The sequence below is a fragment of the Chenopodium album genome, chromosome 17 (assembly GCF_948465745.1).
Source record: "Chenopodium album chromosome 17, dcCheAlbu1.1, whole genome shotgun sequence".
Classification (NCBI taxonomy): domain Eukaryota; kingdom Viridiplantae; phylum Streptophyta; class Magnoliopsida; order Caryophyllales; family Amaranthaceae; genus Chenopodium; species Chenopodium album.
The window spans coordinates 31,678,161-31,701,562 of NC_137850.1; the positions used below are offsets into that span (position 1 = coordinate 31,678,161).

The 23,402-nt window shown below is 34.2% G+C and overlaps 1 protein-coding gene and 1 long non-coding RNA gene across 2 annotated transcripts; both read right to left on the reverse strand.

The window, feature by feature from the left end:
- Nucleotides 1-1,414: 1,414 nt before the first annotated feature.
- Nucleotides 1,415-3,529, reverse strand: LOC145588824 (uncharacterized). The gene is made up of 2 exons (XM_081645423.1): nucleotides 2,745-3,529; nucleotides 1,415-2,402 (listed from the first exon to the last, which is right to left on the reverse strand). Exons 1-2 carry the CDS (start codon nucleotides 3,527-3,529, stop codon nucleotides 1,415-1,417), a joined length of 1,773 nt encoding a protein of 590 aa, XP_081501549.1.
- Nucleotides 3,530-20,329: 16,800 nt separating this feature from the next.
- Nucleotides 20,330-21,434, reverse strand: LOC145587783 (uncharacterized). Its single transcript, XR_014101433.1, has 2 exons — nucleotides 21,024-21,434; nucleotides 20,330-20,588 (listed from the first exon to the last, which is right to left on the reverse strand). It is a non-coding gene; the product is annotated as an uncharacterized LOC145587783 (long non-coding RNA).
- Nucleotides 21,435-23,402: the final 1,968 nt, after the last annotated feature.

The following is a 23,402-nucleotide window of genomic DNA, read 5'->3' on the forward strand; positions in this document are numbered from 1 at the left end:
CGACGCTCCACTTGCCCAACCTGCCTGTCAAATCGGGGCTGCGCAACACAGACTTAAGTGGGAAATTAGTGCGTACCACCACTGGGTGGGTTTCAAAATAATGTTGCAGTTTTTTAACAGCAGTAGTTAAAGCAAGCACTAATTTTTCGAGGGCGGAATACCTGGTCTCTGCGTCTAGCAGAGACTTACTGACGTAGTATACAGGCAGTTGTTGGTTGTCGTCCTCTCTTGCCAGTACTGCGCTGACTGACGTCGTGCTGACGGCTAAATACAGTTACAAGACTTCGTGCTCCTTTGGTTTGGATAGCAGGGGTGGTGATGTCATGTACTTTTTGAGTTCTTGTAGTGCCTCTTCATGTTTCTCTGTCCACGTGAATTCTTTGTTCTTCCTTAGAACGTCGTAGAAAGGGGGACATTTGTCGGACGATTTGCTTATGAATCTGTTGAGTGCTACGACGCGCCCTGTCAGCTTTTGTACTTCCTTGACGTTCCTGGGGGATTGAATGTTGATAATGGCTTTGATCTGATCGGGGCTTGCTTCGATCCCCCTTTGAGTCACGATGTACCCTAAGAATTTTCCTGCGGACACTCCAAAAGAACACTTAGTAGGGTTAAGTTTCATACCATATTGTCTCAGGACGTCGAAAGACTGCTTAAGGTGACTGATGTGATCCTCTGCTTTTTTGGATTTCACCAGCATGTCGTCGATGTACACTTCCATAGTGTCGCCCAATTGTTCTCTGAACATCTTGTTGACGAGTCTTTGGTACGTGGCTCCTGCGTTCTTAAGTCCAAATGGCATGACTTTGTAGCAATAGATCCCTTTGTCCGTCATGAAGGCTGTCTTCTCTTGATCGTCTGGGTGCATCAAAATCTGGTTATACCCTGAATACGCGTCCATGAATGTGAGTAACTCATGGCCTGCTGTCGCGTCGACCATTGCGTCGATGTGTGGCAGGGGAAATGGATCCTTGGGACATGCTTTGTTTAAGTCGGTGAAGTCTATGCAGACTCTCCACTTCCCATTCTTCTTGCTGACTACTACGACGTTCGCTAACCAGTCGGGGTACTTGACTTCTCTTATCTTCCCTGTTTCGATTAGCTTCTGGACTTCGTCGTTGATTACCTGATTTCTCTCCGGGGCAAACTTGCGCCGCTTCTGCTTGATCGGCTTGTGATTGGGGTTGGCGTTCAGCTTGTGAGTAATCACGTCGAGACTGATGCCTGTCATGTCTTCGTGCGACCAAGCAAAGCAATCTTTGTTAGTTTTAAGGAATTCAACCAGTTCGGATCTTATACCTGGGTCGAGTGATGCTCCGATCCGGACAGTCTGCTCTGGTTTGCTTGGGTCCAACGCCACTTCATCGATTGATTGCTCGTCGGGCTCTGCTGACGCTGGTCCTTGCTGTAATTGCTATACCGTCCTCTTAGAGGGCCTCAACGTGGAGCTGTAGCATCTCCTGGCTTCTTGCCTTTCGCCCTTAATTACTTGCACTCCCCATCTTGTTGGAAACTTGATTACTTGATGGAATGTTGATGGGACGGCTTTCATCCTATGGATCCAAGGGCGACCGATGATGGCATTGTAGGCTGACGGACAATCGACGACGTTGAAGTTCATTGAGAGGTTGACGCCCCCAGCAAAGGTTGGCAATACGATTTCTCCGCTCGTGCTGAGAGCTTCTCCGCTGAAACCTACGAGGACAGTTGATTTTCTGATGACGTCCCTGTCGTCGATCCCCATGTCTTCCAAGGTGCTTTTGAACAGAACATTGGTTGAACTTCCTCCGTCGACCAGTACTCTCTTTAGCAAGCAGTTGCCGATGGTCAGGGATATCACTAGGGAGTCATGATGTTCTTCTCGGTAGTCTCCCAAGTCGCAGTCGTCGAAGGCTAGGACCATTGCTTCTAGTGCTCTGTCTTTGCTCGACTGGGCGTCCATGGGGACGGCTTCCTCTGGATTACCTGTTCTTGCTATTTTCTTTGCTGCGGAATAGGTTAGTCCACATATATCAGATCCACCAGTAATAACATGAACTACCTTAGTGACCGTTGGTCCTTTTGGAGGTTGTTGAGTTTCTTGCTGCTGCTGCTGAGGCTGTTGCGACGTTGTTGCTTTGTTGTTCGATTTGCCCTTTCCCAACAGCTCTTTGAGGTGACCTTTCTTCAAGAGGAAGGCGATTTCTTTCCTTAGGGCGTTGCAGTCTTCGGTGCGGTGGCCATGATCGCCATGATAATCGCACCATTTGGATTTTTCCTTTCCCTCGTCCGGCCTGTCGCTTTTCCTTGGCCAACGAGCGACATTTCCTAGAGAATTCAGGGCATTCACCACGCCCCCGATGTCGACGCAGAAGCCATATTCAGCAATGTCGGGGTGTGCGTCGGCATCTTGCTTCTGAGACCTGTCACCAGAACTTTGATCAACGTTAGTCTTAACATTATTCACTGAGTTTACCTGACCTGGCCTGTCATAGGGTCTACGACGCCAGTTTTTCTTGTCGCCGGGTCTCCTCGAGACTCTGTCGCTGCTGGGGAGTGGCGAAGGTCGGAAACCCTTTCTGATGGCGAGGTCGTCCTCCAGTCACATCTGTGCTAGGGCGCGAGTCCGGACTTCTTCAAAGGTTGTGCATGGATACTTGGTCAGCTCTTTGTATAGCTCTTAGTCGTCCGTCAGTCCTCTCTTGAAAGCTTCTATGGCGGTGCGGACGTCGTAGCCTTTGATGCCGATCATCTCCTTATTGAACCTGCTAAAATAAGATTTGATAGACTCGCCGCTCGTTTGCACGACGCGGTAGAGGTCGCTGGTCTGCTTTTCAACCTTGCAACTGTTGTTGAATTTACTATAGAACCTATTGCACAAAGTTTGAAAGTTAGCAATAGAACCACGCTTAATATCACACATCCATTCAAGGGCAGGTCCTGTAAGGGTAGCTCCGAAAGATTTGCACAGGACTGGCTCGAGCAGGTTGCGGGGGATGGAGTACTGCCACATCCGCTGCTTGTAATGGTTGACATGCTCCAACGGACAGGTGCTTCCATCATAGAGCGACGCTGGAGGAGGGATGTTGAGCCTTCTGGGGATGTCGGCCATCGCGATCTCTTCCAAGAACGGCGATGCGGCGAAGCCATCTGCGTCTTCAGTGATTGTAGGCACGGGCGCTCCTGGCAGCCTTTTCAGCAGTTGAAGCAGCTTGGCGTTCTGGGCCTCTATCTTGCTCAACCTCTGGGACGTCGAATTTGGTCCGTCTTCCGCTTCTCGACCGCTGAGATCATCCTCTTCTTCACCTTCATCCTCATTTTCTTCACCGGAGTCCAAGTCCATCATAGTGGAGATGTTATCGGTGTTGTGGCGGTGACGGGGCTTATTGCTGCGGACAGAATCCAGTTCCTTTCTGAGCGTCTCTGCGGTCCTTTGACTTTCTTCAGCGATCTTGGCGTTCTCTGCCTTCTGCTGTTCGAGCTCCTCTCGTGCCTTGCGGACCTGCTCCATGAGTTGCTCAATCGTCATGTTCTCTTCAGATGACACCATGTTGGCGGGATGTTACGATAGGGGAATCGGTTGTTTCTGGAGATTTTCGAAGTTTATCTAGTCGTCGGCCCCACGGTGGGCGCCAAATTGTTTATGCCAAATTTCGCCAAAGGGCGTCCTAAGGCTGGGACGTACGACGGCTAGAGTGATTCGCTAAATAGACGTGAATTGAAACAATAAAAGACAAGGTGTTTTGATGACGCAGAAAACCCAAATGCGGGAAAAACTGCGGGTGGGTGCAAGACCACCGATTCACTATGAAAAAAATAGATGATTACAATGTTGTGAGAGCTTTTGAATGTAAGTGCTAAGCAGTATGAGTGAGATGATCCTCAATGATACAAATATCGTCCTATTTATACTATAATCATGCTAGGGTAGCTAAGCTGGAGATATCCGTTGAAGATGCTTCAAACGTCCTCCGCAAAAATAGGAGACCGTTGCTTGACCTAGTCTTGAGACTATCTTCTTGTTGCCTTTGAATTATCTGGGGAAAAATCCCATAAAAATAGGAGGAACAAACTGCTGAAGTGAATATATTCCAGGACTTAGTCAAACCGATTTTCCGGGGAGATATACTGTCCTTCGCTGCTTCACTGTCCCTTTGGTCATGCGTCTTGTCGTGCGTCGGGAAGAGTCTAAAAATTAACCATAACATCCATCTCATCCCATTTCCTCTCCATCGAGGTTGAGGCCTCGGCCTCTGCTAATGCCATTGCAACCCTTGCCTTTTCATTTGAATTCTCACCATAGACGAGCCAACACGTTGATTTGGTGGTTGCTTCTTGGATCTCCCATGTAATGACATTGTTTGATCTATAACCTATACATAGACATTCATTAATTACTTTATGGGCGTTTCCATTCTAGGCCCGTCCTTGAGCAGAGGGAAAAGAGGTCTAATTTCATAGTACAATCCTAATTTTAAAGGGTTGTGCAATACATTAGCAACCAAATTTGATTCCATGAAAAATCACATAAAAAAAAATTTAGGCATATTTGATTCAATAATTAAATTATTTTCTGGTAAAATGATCTAATCGCTGGTTATCATCTATCATAATCTTAGTATCTAGAACTAATAGTTCAAATTTTCGAACCCTGCTCTTAATCAGTGACGGAGTGACAGATCCAGGAATTTGTTGTTATGGGTTCGAATTCCCAAACAAATTCATTGAAATCAAATACCATAATTTAGTTTGCAATCGATAATTTGGGTGTGCACAACACATGTGAATTACAAGATTAAAAAAGAAAAATTACAAGCAAAAATATTTCAGGTGTCGGAGGTTCATTGTGGGGAGGTTCATCAATTGGAATAAAATTTGGGGAGGAAGGCGGATGATTTTTGTGATTTTGACATACATTCTTTTGCCTTACATCTCTAATCCTCCAAAATTCAAAATGTAAACAATGCAAGAAAACAGCTTTAAATAATAAATACTTTGAAAGTTTCACTTCATTTTTTACCACAAGTCCACATAGGGCAGTAGGGCACAGGCCACATTTGTACAAAACAACATCAACAATTCAATCAACCATTCAATACTAGGAAAAAAATGCTATTAGCAACTGGCGAAAATTGACTTTTAGCAGCTGGCATGTGGGGTGTATGAATGCTCCACGGGAATAGAAAAAACAATATTAGTTAATCATAGTGCTGTGTATGAAAGCTCTACAGGAATAGAACATGCAGCATCACACATTTGAACTCTAAATTTTGCTTTGGGAAATATTATAATTAGTAAGATCAGTAGACTCGACAAAAATAAAGTGTGTTAGTATGAATATATAATCATTAATCTGTAACATCGATCATATTTGTTACTGATTCACATCTGCTTCAATTTGAATTCCTTAACACGTCCTTCATCTATAGGAAAACAAAGATACTTGCACAATAGTATGAAGCAGATTCAATAATTTCATCAAGAAAATATATAAAATTTAAAATAAAATTTGATTATTAAAACCACAAAGCAAATCCTAAATAAAAAATAATAAACTAATAAATACTCTTCTCAACAAAAATAAGAAGATAACAAAGAAAAGCAATCCTAAATCTCTTCTTACCCCACTCTGAGCAGAAGTTGGAAGTTGTTCTGAAGTACGGACACCCACATCATAGAACTTTGTAGGACTAGTTAACTGAAAACAACGAAAAACAAAAAAACAAAAACAAAAAAAACAGGTGGTTAGGAAAGTCCGAAAGTGTAATTCCCATATTTTTAATATATTTATTTATTATTTATACAACTATTTTTATTTCGATTTATAAGTATGAATTATTTTGATGTAAAAGTAATAAGATTTTCATCATTATTAAGCTAAAACTGTTAAGTTTTTGGTTGAAATCAAAATCCCCTTTTAAGTTTAGTAGCCCAATACTTAAATTTTACTCAAGTCCAAACAATAATCCTACTCCTTCTTGGATTAGGAAAGTTAAGCCCATACTTTTACAAAAAAATAAAACCCTTAAACCCACCTTATTTCCCCTTACTTCTTCCTCCTCTTTCACGTACTCACAGCAGCAGCAGCAGCAACAACAACAACAAAAAACACGAAGCTTACCTGCTGCCAGCCAACTCACCACCTCCGGCGACCTGCTGCTACGCCACCGGCCACCCACCAGCGACAGTCCGCCCCTTCTCTCTCTCCTTCTTCATTTTTTTTCTCTCTTGATTTGTTAATATAATTCAAGTTTTAATCTTTATTTAAATATTGTTCTTAAATTGTTATTACTATGATTTGATTATGCATATAGTTTGCAAAAGATTATGAATTTATGAATTTTGATATGTTTAAATTATAATACAAAATTTCATATATATGTATGTATAAAATTTAGGGTTTAAATGTTGATTTTTCATGGTTTTAGGGTTTTAAACGTGTTAACTAAGCTATCTAATTATATTATGACTAAATTATGTTAAAGCATGATTATTTTGATTATTTATAAAATTTCATATTATTAAAGTTTCACTTTTTATGATCAAATTGTGTTAGTTTCATATTTTTATGCTTCTAATATCAAAAATTAATGATTGTGGGTATTTTATGAGTATAAAGCTTTGAACTTTAAAATCTAACCTCAAGAATGAATTTTCATATTTTATAATTATTGTTTTAAAGCCTCTAACTACATTGAATTGGTGTATTTTTGGATTTTAAACACACCAACCTACTATATAATGATTATTTCAAGTATACATGTTTATGGGGTTGATTTATAATCTCAAACTAAATTTTCAGATTATGTTTTTCACTTTAAAGTTGCTATAATTTTATACTATATGCTATATTTTCATGATTTTAGCATATAAACTTATAGTGAACTATTAAATTATTAACTTTGACTATTGGGAATAATTTAAAGGCATTATTTTGATGGTTTAAGAAGTTTTAAAATAGTTTGGTATTGCTGTAAATTTATTTACTTGGATGTTGATTTAGTTCTTGTTGTTTGGTTTAAGAAAGGACTTTGTAGAAGGCGACTTCTAGTTTCTAAAGTGGTCAACCGACTCGTTTATACAAGGTACGTACGAATTACGAAACCTTGCCTTTAGATGCATGTTTAGGGATGTATCGAGAACTTGGTATCATGTATAGAGAAGACTGGGCTAAATTGTTTGGTTATACATTGTGATTTCCATATGTTGTGTATTATACTACTTTGCAAGTATTATTATGCATTGATTTTGTAAGATGCGCTTAGAGGCAAAGGTGTGTGAATATGTGGAATGATTTATTTATTACTCGTTCATGATTATTGAGATAGAATGAGTAAAGGAAGAATTTAAGTCTTATAAGACGAGGTTAAGATTGTGGGGTGCTTTATGCACTCAAGGTTTATACACCGAGGTAGTTAAAGGAATCAATAATAAATATTGTTTGTCACTAATAAATCAAGAATTGAATTGAAAACTTGTTTTACTTGATTGAATTGATATTGGCTTGATTGTATTGTTTTGCATATGAGTCATCACGAAGTCTAAACTTGTAAATCACATAAAGTACAAGATGAATTCGCAATAAAACTCTGGATTTGTGCACATCTGGAGTAATGACAATCAAGGGTTGGGGTACATGGGGTATTAGTCGTGCACTTTTCTAGAAGTCGTGTGATCTACGAGTCTCTTGTTTCAAATACTTTTCAAAAACTAGGAGTTAGATGAGATCTCATACTAGATATGGTCACGGAGTCGCGCCCGTGGCCATTAGATGTTTTATTGATGTTTTTGAAATGAGGCATGGGGTTTTTCTTTTATTGATGTTCCAAATGGAGCATGGGATGGACAATCTTGTCTATTGCTTAATCCAATGAATAAAATGAAATGATGTAACTACTATTAATTAGTGAAGTTTTAGTAAAATTGATAGTGAAGTCGTGTGTTGAGTCTATGATTTAATTGTGTGTGATGATTGAATATTAGTAGCATGTTAGGGATTTCTTATTATATTTCGCAGCTTGTATGTACTCAGCTTTGCTGATTGCGTGCTTTATGTGTCTTTCTTTGGTCATGGCCTTCGGCTTTCAATGACCCTGTGACGATCCAATTTTTACACTTGTAATATTGGGGAGTAGATTAAGGGCATGTTCACATTTACTTAATTTCAGTTCAATTCAGCTCAGCTCCAATCAGTTCGTTCAGTTCAGTTCAGTTCAGCTCCTAATTTCCCTCTCTCATAAAATATTCAGCTCAGCTCAGCTCAGTTCAGTTCAGTTCAGCTCCAATCAGTTCAGTTCAGTTCAGCTCCAATCAGTTCAGTTCGGTTTAATTCAGTTCAGTTCAGCTCAGTTCAGTAAATGTGAACATACCCTAATCATAGGTTCTTACACATGCAGCATTCACATCTAGGTGGTGGGATTTTGAGTGGAGTGTTGGTTACTTTTCCCAACTTATTTTGCTACTTTTGAATTTATTAAACTCGGTTTCATTTTATACTACTTTTACTAGTTTGGGTTTTGAATAAGGGCCTTAATGGTTTCAAGTTGTAAGACTTAATTTGGTTTTATTTGTTGGTTTTGAAACTTATTTATAACTGAATTAGTTTTTCCGCTGCTAATTTCTGATATATCCTTAATGTTTGAACACGTGGCGGTAGCACGTCAGTAATCTCTTGGATTTTATTTAGGGTACTCATAGGTTTAAAGAGAGAATTATTAGGGTGTTACAGAAAGTATTTAGCATATAGAATGAAGCTAGGATTTAGAAGTCAATATAATCCTCACTGAATGAAAACCTCGTAGTTCTTATAAGAAAGAAGCTAGGATTTAGAAGTCAATATAATCCTCACTAAATGAAAACCTTGTAGTTCTTATAAGCAAATCATGGAATTACTCTTCTGTAAAAGTTGTACCAAATTACGAGAACTGCAGAGCTTGACATCTGATTTCCTGAACTATCGACCAATATTTGCTACTCAGGGTTGAACTTCAGGAGCTTTGTACTGCGTTATTATATTGCATTTAACGCTTCTACAAGGATACTGGCTGAATCATATGGTAAGTTCCTAAACACTGCATCTCTTACCACAATGCTGACAGTCAATGTACGAATATAATGCTTTCAATCCTATTGCATACCTACTACATTCATAATAAATAAACAATATGACTAACAATAATGTAAACAACTTTACTTATACTTTCCTCCATTTTGTTAGTTAGAAATTTTTACGTATGTCATAAAACTCTAATATCATATACTCTGCCAATATATGCACTATCTCCGTTACATATTATTTGCAACGATTTGACATAAAGTAGAGAGGAAAAATGTCTCATCGTTACAAATAATATGTTATGGAGGTAGTATATACATAACCAAGATTGTTCATTTGTTATGCTGTTTAGTTGAGAGGCTTACAAAATTGTCACTATGCACATAAACTTAGAAAACATGGACTATTAACTCTGGAATCTTCTGGAATCACTCTTCGCAACCAAAATCGAGCATTACAGCATCTTCAAAATACTGAATCTAAGATCATTTACCAGTCAAAGTTCAAAATACTCAACAATAATCGTCGTAAATCATAAAATTACATAGTATCAATAAAGTTCTGTAGATCTAGAAACTCAAATCACTATCAATCAAAGTCAACCGAACCAAATCTTACATATCCAAAACTAATTTACCATTAACAACACTAAATCAAGCAAAATATCACGTCAACTTCAGCTATCAACAAATTTGAATTTCAAAACCATACCAATGAAAAAAAAAAATTCGGAACAATAAAAAAAATGAATCTAGGAAAAAAAAGTCCTAAAAATCTTTCGAATTGAAGGAATTCCAAACAACCAAATTCCAAAAAAAAGAAAAAAAATACCCTTAATTGTCGAATTGTGTCTATTGAATTGAAGGTTCAATTTGACGACTAGGCTGACGCGCCTACTTCAGTGGAGAACAGAACGCTCAGAAGCTTCAATGGAGAACTTAGAGTACGGCTTCAATCAAATGCAACATGAAATTAGGGTTCCATCCTACTTCAATGTAGCGCATAACAAATTAGCGTTTTGTTCTTCTTTAATTCTTGAGCAAAAATGGAGGAGAGGGCTGAGTGAAGTTCAGGGACAATAGAAGTGAGGGCCGAGTGAAGTTCAGGAACAATGGAGGTAAGGGCTGGTGAGAGAGATTGAGAGAATATGGGGTTATGAATCTTATGATGAGAGAGAAGCGGGTGGGTCAAATTTAGAATTTCATTCCCTTCTATTAGCAGCTGGCCTTTTAACGTCAATTACTAATAATTTGGTCAAATTTTAGTTGACCTACTATTTGCAACGGGCATATAAAAGGACGGTTGCGAATAAATATTTTATTTTTTTAAATAATTATTATTTGCAGCGGGCACTGTACACCAAATGCAAATGCTATAGTTTTTGTAGCTAACATTAAATAGGCTAATTACTAATATAAATTTTTACTTTTTCAATCCAAATATTAGCAACTCTCATTACTATGCCAGTTGCTAATGACAGTATTTGTAACTGACATTATTTTGGCCAGTTGCAATTAGTATTTTAGTAACTAACACATATAATGTCAGTTGCTAATAGGGTGTTGTTAATAGCAATTTTTCCACTAGTGCTTACTACCTGGTCAGGAAACTAAGGGTTGTGGATACGACACTTCCCAAAAGAACACAATATACTTCCTTTGACAACAAAAAAAAAAAAAAAAAAAAAAAAAAAAAAAAAAGGAATGCAACTGGAGGGCTTTGACAATTACACATTTACAGTTACCAATGCACAACATACAATGAAACCAAAATAACATTTTACTTTATAACATATACTTTGAATAAATTAGCAAAAAATATGTGATCAAAGTTAGCATATGAATAGTGCAAAACCACACACACACAAATAAAAAGTTACAACTATTTTGAAACGGAGTAAATATGTATGTTACTAGGTCAAGACCAATTCCTAAGGTATGTGAATATTAAATCACCAATTCCTTAGGTATGTGAATATTAATTCACAAGCCCACAAATAAAACGGTCTGTGTGTTCTTTTTCTGGCCAATTTGTGTGATTTAGATTTAGATGGGTGAGTAAGGTGGGATTTTTGGGTTTTCGTGTTGAAAAAAGGTTGCTGAGAAAAAACCAAGATCGATATTGCTGATGTTTTTTATTCTTGTGTATAAAAGTTCCTCAAATAAAATTTATGTGCAAGTGAATTGTTGTATGAATTCAATGGTTATTTCCAGGAGTACAAGAAACTCTATGTAGTTTGCATATTTGAGGTTTGAGTATGTCGGTGGAATGCTAATTTGACTCATTTTAGTTTCATATACTTCTTGACTCATATTATAGCTTGCTTGAATCTATGATCAATGTGTTGCAGTGGCTATTTTTTTCACATCACACGTTGATCATCTACCATTTTAGAGTCTAGACATCCATTCTATGCATCTTTTATAATCGTGTATGGCTAGGTAAATGTACTTTAAGTTTTTCTTACAATTGTATTTATCCCCTTGTGCAATTTGGAGACTACTTTGATAAATTATTCCTGCTTGACTTCTGGAGAAATAGCTACCAGCTTGGCGACCAAACCAGTCTACTATCAGATTGCTCTAACGACATCCCTGACTAGACTTCAGGTTCTAAAGTGGGCTGTTAAGAGCCATTAAATTTGCCTAGAGTCTACCATAGCAACATAAGTAAGGTACGCAGTGTATCTTCTTACAAGAACAGTGTCATACAGACCACATTTTAGTTTGCGTTTGCTACCAAGAAATTTGGACTACTAAGATTAAAAATAGGCTACTCTTATGGGCCATTGGTTGTATTTGTTACTTTAGAACAAACATTTACTCTTTGTCAGTACGACCAATTGGCCATATATGTAGCCAATCAAACTAATAAACCTTTGTTTGCAACATTTTCATAGTTATGGTTTAGGAATTCAAAGCTTTAAATGTTTTTATTGTTATAACATCTCCGGTTGATTAGGAACTTGTGGTCTCGATTTTATAATTGATGATTCAGCCTCAACTTTGTATTGTTCCACCACTGGGAAAACAAATAGACACCAATTCTGACATTTGTTGTATTCTTCTGTAACTCTACATAGTATTCCAAATAAAGTACACACCATATATAGTAAATAAAAATAAAGGATATAATTCAATACACAAGATATTTCACACTTAACATTCAAGTTACAAACGACAAATTAACAATACCTAAGCAATACAGGGATATTCCTTCACCAAACAATAATCTCCGTGTGAAGTGCACACACAAGCTATGAAAAATTAAGTCGCAACTGCTAGCCATTCTGCGCGCAACGTGCGCGTTGGCTGTCCTAGTTAGTTTAAAACTTGGGAGAAAATATTAAAAGTTTCAATTTATTAATTTCTCTCCGAATGGGATATACTTTGTATTAATTAGGAACATCAAATAGGTTTGGAAGGATATAAATTTTCTCATTAGACATTATACACGTTTTTTTTCTAAATAATATTTAGACTCTTTAAAACATCTTATAATTTTTGCATGCATTGTGTGTGCCTCTGAGCTTGTGTATGTTAAAATTCAATGGCAAGGATTGCAATCCTGCCACGTGTCGTCAAACTCGCCACGTGTCACTACGTTTGACAAACATACAAGCCTTAAAAAAAATTGAAAATAAGTTATTATCTGGCCAACATTATAAATTTAGAAATTTGTTCAAAATTGATTAAAAAGGGTTAATGTTGAACGAATATTAATAAGTAAATAAAAAATATAATAATCTATATTATCTTTTATTAATGTATATAAGATATATCAAATTTAAATTGGGAGGTTCTTTCAAAAATAAATAAATAAAATTGGGAGGTTATCCCTACCTTATAAAAAATATAAGATAACTCTTAGAATTAGTGTGCTATCAATTATAGCCTCAAAAATGTGTACAAAACTATGTATAAAATGTGTATTTACATTTTTACCTCATTAATATGTTTACCCTCATTAATATATTTAATGTTTATTTTCATTAAACATATCATTAGTTAATTGAAAGTTTATTTCCTTAACAAAAGAATTGTAATGTTTTTATTTTATTTTATTTTTTTAAAAATAAAATCTCTAATGCTTTATACTTCATATGTTATTATTATTAGTATTTAAAAAGAAAAAAAAAAGTTATATATATGAAGAGACTATTTATTTTACTCTTTCGTAATTGCTCTTCTTATTTACAATCTTGTCGTCTTTTACCTGTAACTATTGCAAAGGTTTATTAGCTTTTGAAATGTACATTGTTTGATGGCACATAAACTATGTTACGGAATTGTGAATGGGATTCATATTAAATAATGATATTTGAGCAGATGTTATCAACAAGTATAAATTTAAAATCCTAACATCAAGGGAAATCTCCCGTCAAAAAAAAAAAAAGGCATCAAAAAAAAGAAAAAAAAAGTTGGTATTAACTATGGAAGAGAAAATGAAGGAACTTAAGAGGAAAAATATAACTAAGTGATTATTGCTTTAGTAATATAGATATTAGATGATCATAGAACATTAAAGAACTTACATTATTAAGTTTTTAGGTACAACATTTCACATATTACTACTACTGATGACCTAAGCTCACACAAAACAAAACAAAAAAAAAAAAAAAAAAAAAAAAAATCTGAAGAAAAGCACGCTAGAAATATTATACTAATTAAGTTTTTTCTGAAACATGCAAATAGTAAGAGTTCTAAACTAACAATTGTCCCTTAAAATATGAAGGATGCAAATCAATTAAATATTATTCAATAATAATTTTGGAATAATACTGTTAAACCTTAAAGGGTTTTAAAAGATTTTCGTCATAAAAGATTTTGGTGGCTTTCAACCCCTTCTACAAAGCCACCATATAGGCACATAAACCAAGTAGTACGTATTAAAGCTACCACCCAAACCAAAGGTGTAAACACACGCCAATATAACTTCTCCGTAAGAGCTAGCTCCTTAACGTGCATCACGCACGTAGGTCATCCTAGCTTAGCACATTAAAGAGTTTACCAAGTAAATTATACATTATTGTTAAAATTAAAGTCATGCCAACGAAGAGTTTTTCAAAAAGAATAAACATTACTACAATTTAATGTAGTGAGAGAAGGGTAATGACATTTAGGTGATACTTAGCGCAAATGTGGCACCAACCACATTAAATAATAGGTGACACATGGTGTTAACATTTTGTTCCTATGAGATTTAATAATATTACTAGTTATTGGCCCGGGTGATGCCCCAAATCATTATAAATTTGTAATTAAGTTTGATCAACATTTAAAAGGTTAACTAGTGTGTACCCCGGGCGATGCCTCGGGTCACTAATTTGTGTACTTCTTTAATTTAATAATTATGTTCGAGTATTTGTATAGTTAGTAGTTCGGGCATTGCCTTGGGTGTCACTTTTTTTTTTTTTTTTTTTTTTTTGCATCATATGTATTTATATTTCAATCTTGTGAAAAATAAATGAATTATATTACCTCTAATTTACTTAATAAATGAAAGAAATATTTAATATTATGTGAAATTTTAAACATTAATAAAAGTTGGTTGAAATTGTAAATGTATTACTTATATGTATCAGAGGTTATGGGTTCGAATCTTGTTCAAAGCATATTTTATTTTGTTAAATGAAGTGGTTAACTTATATAGCGCATATATTTTGGACAGTGACGTGGCATTGTGACATGATACAAATACTTTGAAAAGTGTCACGTGGCACCATTCCTTTAAAAGGAACGCTTTTTAATCCCTACCTTATAAAAATTAGAAGATAACTCTTAGGAATAGTGTGCTACCAATTATACCCTCAAAAATATGTACAAAAATGTGTACAAAATGTGTATTTACTTTTTTAACCCTCATTAATATGTTTACTCTAATTTATATATTCAATGTTTTTTTATCATTAAACATATCATCAATCAATTCAAAGGTTTGTTTTTTTTTTTTTTTTCTTTTTTTTTTTCTTCTTCCTACCTTATAAAAAGTATGAGAATGCTCTTATGAATAGTGTGATGACAACTATATCCCTTAAAATGTTTGTTTACCAATTTGCCCCCAATTTAAAAAAAAAAAGGTAAGAAGATATTAGTGTATGTGGAATGTTAATTTCTTCCAATATTAATTTGTACTAATAAATACTTCGTAACATTAACATTATTGAATTATTTGATATTATGAATACTTGTAGTTTTGTAGTAGCTTAGTTAGAATATTTTTCCTAGCTTTTAAAAATTTGAGATTTTTTCAATATTGTTATATACTTTTTTTTGAGGAAAATATTGTTATATACTTTTGATTAATGTGTAAACCTCAATTATGAACAAAAGTCATTTTTAAAAATAATTACAACTGCAATTACTCTTTTCAAAGGGCTAATCAGGTCGCGTGCGTTAAATCCCCTAGTTTTATAAAAAGTAGAAGATCAGGGTTGGTTTTGGGCCTGTACAAGCAGACCTGCTGCACAAGGCCCCAAAACAGAAGGGCCCAATTTTTTTTTTTAATATTAAAATTAGAACCAACGAAACTTCCCTCTTCCCTTGATTGCAGTCAACAGCTCCTAATAATGTACAGTACTAAAAATGAAACTCTAAACTTCCTAGTTTTTTATTTTTTTGGAAGGAAAGTAATTAACTTCCTAGTTTTTAACGAAAAGATTCAACTTTCCACATTCCAAATCTTTAACTTTCTTTAATTTCTCCATTTAAAAAAAATCCCTTTAATTACTCGGTAATTCCCACAAAAAATCTCAACCTTCCATATTCAATCTTTTAGTTTCTGTAATTTTACTCTGTAACGTAATTGTCAATGGAGCAGTTAAATCCATTTTTTCCTCATTTGATTTCAATTTCAAAGGTTAAAAATTTACAATTTATATATACTCCTACATCTTTTCAAAAAAATTTATTGATCGAATTTGTTGTAAAAGAAAAAAATAGTAGATTGATTTTGCCTTACAAATCATCAAAGTGTTATAGTTGTCTGAAGATATATTTTAATTCTTGGAGAGGATTAATGTAACCCTCCATGTTCTAGAAATCTTGGAATAAGGGAGTTAAGTATAAAATAAGGGACTCAATTCTTGCAAAATGTGAGGAAAGGGGACTCTATTTATTTTATAGAGGGAAAAGGGATTGGGCTAGAATGGGTTTGGGTTTTCGGTGGGTTCTAATTATATAAAGGAAAGAATTGAGTCCCCTTGGTTAAAGAATTGAGTCACTTTGGTCAACTAAAAAAAAAAAGAGTATGTTTTTTTTTTTTTTTTTTTTGGTAAATATTTTAATTTAAGACTAATCAAAAAAAGAGTTCCTTCCTCTTTTTGGAACAATAATAAGGCATAGAATTACAATACTTTGAATGTTTATTTTTTTCATCATCTTCATTACATCCTTGACCTTCTAACTCCACATTTCTCTTTAATTAAAATCATGATCATCTCATAAACTAACTCTGACTCACGTGGACTGTTAACCCACCTACCACCTTATATAATCACACCCATCCACTTATTTATAGTTTGGGCATATTAGAAATCTCATAAAAGGATGCTTGACTTTCTTATAAACTCTCCTTAACCTTTGGTTGCAATATATACTAGGCTTATCGATAATTTTTTTTTTTTAAAAAAAAAAAAAATTAGGGCCCTACAAGCCTTCACTAAAATTACGATGTATGCTTCTACTACAAATGCAAGACAAATAAGCTACAAACCAGAGAGATGAAGAACATTAAAAAAATATTGAAAGAATTATTTTTTTTGGATAACAGACATTTAAAAAAATTTCAAGAACAAAGCTTTTGTATTGCTGTTGTACTTTCTTAATTTCAAACAGCTATATTTTCAAAACAATCAGCAAAAATGATTAATGAAGGGATTGAATTTGTCTGGTTTAATCAAGGCAATAATGAGGAGACTTAATTCTTCTTGGGTTAAAGGTGAGTTAACTCACCTGAAAATACCCCCTAACATTAGAAATTTAACCATAGTCCTCTTTTCCTCTATAAAATAAATAGAGTCCCCTTTCCCCACATTTTGCAAGAATTGAGTCCCCTATATTATACTTAACTCTGGAATAAGGTATGCGTATTTTCTATTTTTTTATTTAACAAAATCAGATTTTTTTTTTTTTTAAGTAATTGAGATAAGTAATTGTTTAATCACTAATTAGTGCAATTTCTTGTATTGTAGCGCATATAATACTCCGTATGAAGATTGGTGGATGAATTTGCTTCAATAAAGTGTGATAGCTTTTTTTTTTTAGGGATTTTCCTTTGAATTTTTATGGAGATGCAATTTACCAATCAAATAAAAGAGTTTAATTTATTTTATATATATGTTTTTTTTTTATTGGTATTATGGTGACAAGAAAAATTTGTAATAATTAAACCAACATTTTATTTCATTTTTTTTATAAGGGCCCATTTTTAAAATTAGAACAGGGCACCTAAATTGTTTAAGACAGCCCTGTAGAAGATAATTCTTAAAAATGGTGTGCTACCAATTATACCCTTAAAAATATGTACAAAAATGTGTATAAAATGTGTATTTACTTTTTTTTACCCTCATTAATATGTTTACTTTCATTAATATATTCAATATTTTTTTTTAAATCATTAAACATATCATCGATCAATTCAAAGTTTTTTTTTACATGTTTTTTTTTTTTTTTGAATAAAAAAATTCTAATGTTTTATGCTTCATATGTTATTATTATTATTTAAAAAGAGAAAAAAATTGTATGTACAAAGAAACTATTTATTACCGAGAGACTGTTTATTTTTATTCCTTCGTGGTTGCTCTTCTTAGTTATAATATTAACTTTTGAAATTTACATTGTTTGATAGCACATAAACAACGTTATGGAATTTAAATGGGATTCGTATTAAATAGTGATAGTTGAGTAAATGTTATCAAGAGGTATAAAGAACTTAAAATCAAGGGAAATCGATGATATGAGGGAAAAAAAAAATATATATATAGATATATATATATATATATATATATATATATATATATATATATATATATATATATATATATATATATATATATATATATATATATATATATATATATATATATATATATATATAACTAATTGCTCCATTTTCTTATTTCTTATTAATTATGGAGAGAATTTAAGAGGAAAAATATAACTAATTGGTTATTATTTTAGTTTTAGATATATAGATATACTCTATTCGTTTTTAAATATTTACTCTACTTTTCTTTTTCGGCCATTTTTAAATAATTGCTCCATTTTCTTATTTGGAAAGCTTTTACAATATTTAATTCATTTCTCTCATCTGATGGACACAACATAAATTATATTTTATTAATTTCATATTCTCTCTCCTTTAATTCTCTCCTCTACTTTTGTTTTTTATAATTTTTTATTTTTCCACCTACCCCACTACCTCCATATTTTATTACTTTCTCCAATTTCTCCTAAACTCTGCGCATGAAGAAATAAAGCAGGTATTTAAAAATGGAGGGAGTAGATAATAGATGGTCATAGAACATTAAAGAACTTACGTTATTAAGTTTTTTTTAGCTACAATGAACATTTTACATATTGTTACTCCGTATATGTGACCAAAACTCACAAAAAATTCATTTGAAGAAAAACAAGCTAGTGTAGGCGTCGTTTGAAGTGCGCCTATATAAGCATGTTGTGAATATGCTTGACACTCTTAGGAAGTGGGAATTGACATATACGATTATAGACAAGGTTTAGGGACAAGGAAAGTAGGGAGCCGCCAACAAGTTTTTAAGGAACTTATAAATCGTTCACGGATCATTTAAGGCAACCACGATTAAGGGACAACGAAAGGCAACAACGATTGACCCGTGAATGTTACACCCCATTCATAATCCATGAAATTACTAACTTCATATGGTTTGGAACCACGAAAGGAGGATCGGGGATGATGGTACGAAGTGAGTCATTGAGTCACATTCGCCCGTAATGACCTCTACTTGATTCCTATTGTGAAAAGTGATTTCTGCGATCTCAAAAGCATATAAACAAAAATTCAATTTGCTCCAAACTATTATTAGACTAAATTGGTTGAATATTAATGCAACATATAATTCTAAAATATTAGTGATCACTTCAATTAACAACAAGATTAAAAAGGAACCTAAACCGGTCGTCCAAATTATCTTATTAGGCGTGATTTTCGATTACATATTCCCTTGAAACATGTAATATAGTGATCAACAAATATAGTAAAAATCAACATTAATATTGGAAGCAATTCAACAATAAATTGTTAGTCAAATAAAATCATAATAAACCTAATCATGATACTAGCAATAAGAATAAAAATAAGAGTAATTAAGTGATTAATTACTCACATTCCGCGTTTCCTTGAAATTACTACATCATGAATAAATTGTTAGTAACTTCAATAAAAATATAAATCAAATTGAAGTTAAATTAAATTAAAAGTAGAGTTGATTTGGTCCAAACCCTTAGTTAATTATACCTTTTACGTCTTTATTTAAGGACGGAAGCTCGGGTGTTGTATGGACTCCTTGGAGTGCTTAGGGGAAGTATTAAGAATAAGGTGGCTAGGGTTTAGACTAAAGCAAGAGAGAAAGAGAGAAGAGAATAATTGTTGGTGTAGAGAGAGAGAGAATGATTTTTGGTGCCCCGAACTGCAGAAATGAGGGTCGTATTTATAAAGAAAATGAGTAGAGGGAACACACGGAACCCTAAAAAGATAAAATCCTAATTTTGGAGCGCCGTGACACGGTCTGTGTCTGCCGCGACACGGTAATATGTGCCGTGACACGGTACAGATTACCGTGTCGCGGTGCGTATTTTTGCCCTAAACTGATAAAACGCGTAAAAATTGTATGCGGAGAGTACGCATAAAAATCCCGTGTCACGGTATGTGTACCATGACACGGCAAAGGATACCGCGACGTGCACTAGTACAAAATTGGCCAAAGAAACCATATCAAAATGACCAAAGAGACTACCTTTGAGGTGGTCTCTAGCTCACAAGTTTCTTTGGCCTAAGAGACCATTTCATCAAAAGTGGTCTCTTGTTTTAAAAAGTGAGACCACTTATTTAGAATAGATGGTCTCATTTTTTTCAAAAACTAAGACCACCTATTACCTATTTCAACTAAATGGTTTCAATTTTTCGAAAATTGAGACCACCTATTTCAACTAAATGGTCTCAATTTTTCAAAAACTGAGACCACCTATTTCAAATAGATAGTCTCTTTCTTCTTCTTTATTTTTTTTTAAAAAAATATTCATATTTTAATATATATAATTTCAATCAAACAAAAAAAATTCATTAATCCTAAAAATTATACACATAGTTTATATAAAACCAATACTAAAAAACTCATTAATACTACAATCAATATTCTATCCAAAATTATACAAAATTCATATGTACAAAAAATAATTCATTAATGCAACAATCAAGGCCTTCTAAGCATATCTTCTAAAGCATATCTTCCAAGCATAATTATCTCACGCCAACCGAATAATTCAACAAGAAAAATCATTATTCTTCACTTTTTATCCTGAAAATTTTTCAAAGACATCCAAAAATTAGCACACAATGATTAAAAATATTAAACAAAGTTTTAAATTAGCAATTAACTTAACAAAAACAGAAATTGATGTACTCGTCAGCCCACAAACCAATAGAAGCCGCATCCACCTCACTAACTTACTAAGTTCACTCCATAATTGATCACTAAACAAAGAAAAAAAAAATAAAAAACAAAAACCCAACAAAATAAGAACTGCCAACAATCGGCAAATGACAAGAAAATCCCAATTTTACCCCATATAACACCAAATTAACAACAAAAAACAATATCCAACAACTAAAAACTGCTAACAATCAACAAATGACCACAAAATCCCAAATTCAGCTCATAGAACACCAAATTAAGAAACAAAAAAAAAAAAAAAAAAATCCAAAAACCAATTCAACTGAAGAATAAGAATACCTGAGGAAAATCAAGGTAAAGGACAGGATTTTTGGAGCCCTGAAATTCTCATCATCCACAAGATCTGAAGTTAATAAACCCAAAAGTTATAAAAATTACCACATTTAAAACGAAGAGAAGCGAAAGCAACGAAAAATAACAAAAAAATGATTGGCGAACTTCAACTTAAATTCACCAAAATTAAAAATAAAAATAAAAAAGGAAAAGATCGGCGAACTTCAGCATTTGGTTAGGGATTATGTGAAACCTAACGCCGTGAACGTAGGAGTGACCTCCTTGGAAGATGAAGGAGTCGTCGACGGCGAAGATTTCGGATGTTAGGATGAGTGATTTCGGCTATTAAGATAGATAGAGGCGGTGGGGGTATGGGTTTAGAGGAAATGAAATTAGGGTTTGGGTTTTGTCTCTTTAAAATACTTTGGCCTGTTTGGGAGAATGCTGAAAGCTGAAGCTGATTGAGTTAGCTGATTTTGACTAGCTGATTTTATTAATTGATTTGACTAACTTATTGTATTAACTGATTATATAAAAGTGTTTGGTAAATAGCTGATAGCTTAAAGGTGTTAGAGTATATGAAATGACCAATAAGCTAATTGTAGGGTAGGTAGTTTAGATAGGATTTTAAATTAAATGATGTTATAAGTGTCATTTCACAATAATTAATGAATAAGCTAATAGAAAAAGCTCCTAAAATGAGCTTTTTCAAAAAGAGCTTATTTAGTGGAATAAGCTCTTTCAATAAGCTTACTACCAAACACTTGTATTAGCTTGTTTGACTAGTCAATCAGCTAAAGTTAGTCAAATAAGCTAATATACCCCCAATAAGCTTTCTTCCAAACATAGCCTTTGTATGTAAAAAAAAAAAAAAAATTGTCAACCTACTTTTAAATACGAAGTTGTTATGAAATATATAGAAATTAGAGGATTAAGAGAAGAAGGTAATAAGAGAAGTATTACTACTATTATGTATTACTCTTGGTAATATTTTTGTGTGTCATACAAGTGAAATTACATGGCTATTTATAGTAGTAAGAACCACTATTACATTGTGGGCTATAACCTTAGAGGGTGGCAATTAGGGTTGGCTACTACATTAAATGTAATGAAGAAATTGGAGTGTGGACATTCACACCTTGACTAAATTAATTAACTCTTAACACTCCCCCTTGAATGTCCATACAGAATAGGGTATATGTTGCCTCGTTAAAACCTTGCTAGGTAAAACCCTTTAGGATAAAAGCCATAGCTAAGGGAAAAGAGTACAACAATATATTACTATATGCTTTAGTGTACTGCCTCATTAAAAACCTTGTCAGGAAAAAACCCATTGGGATAAAAACCTGATCGAAGGGAAAAAGAGTGCAGTGCATATAATGCTCCCCCTGATTTTAACATAGTTTATGAAGACGACGCATCCCAATCTTGTGGACCAACCGCTCAACACTCTTCGAAGGTAGGGACTTTGTAAACAAGTCTGCAAGATTATCAGATGATTGGATCTGTTGGACATTTATCTTCCCTTCCTTCTGCAAATCGTGTGTAAAGAACAGTTTTGGGGATATATGTTTAGTCCTATCACCTTTAATATATCCTTCAGTTACTTGTGCAATACATGCAGTATTGTCTTCGTAAATGATGGTTGGACTTTCAGTTACTTCTTTCATCCCACATTCTTCTTGGATATTGCCGATCATTGACCTTAGCCATACACACTCACGTCCTGCTTCATAAAGGGCAATCAACTCAGCATGATTTGATGATGTCGCAGTTAAGGTTTGCTTTGTTGATTTCCAAGAAATTGCAGTTCCACCATAGGTGAACAGATATCCAGTTTGTGACTTGGCGTTTTGTGGGTCTGATAGATATCCAGCATCTGCATATCCGATGAGGGTGGCATCTTGCCTTGATTGATAAAACAAACCAAGATCTTTTGTTCCTCGTAGATATCGTAGTAAGTGTCTTACTCCTTTCCAGTGTCTCTTCGTTGGTGCGTTGCTAAACCTGGTTAACAAATTCACAGAAAAAGCTATGTCTGGTCTAGTATTGTTAGCTAGATACATTAGAGCCCCAATTGCACTTAGATATGGTACTTCAGGACCAAGGACATCCTCGTTTTCCTCTCGAGGTCTAAATGGATCATATTTCATAGTCAAAGACCGAACAATCATCGGGGTGTTTGTTGGGGTCGCTTTGTCCATGAAAAAACGTTTTAACACTCTTTCGGTGTAGTTAGACTGATGGACGAAAATACCATTATTTAAGTGCTCAATTTGCAATCCAAGGCAAAATTTAGTTTGTCCAAGGTCTTTCATCTCAAATTCTTTCATCAAGTATTTTGCAGTTCTTTCAAGTTCATTTGGGGTTCCAATGATATTCAAG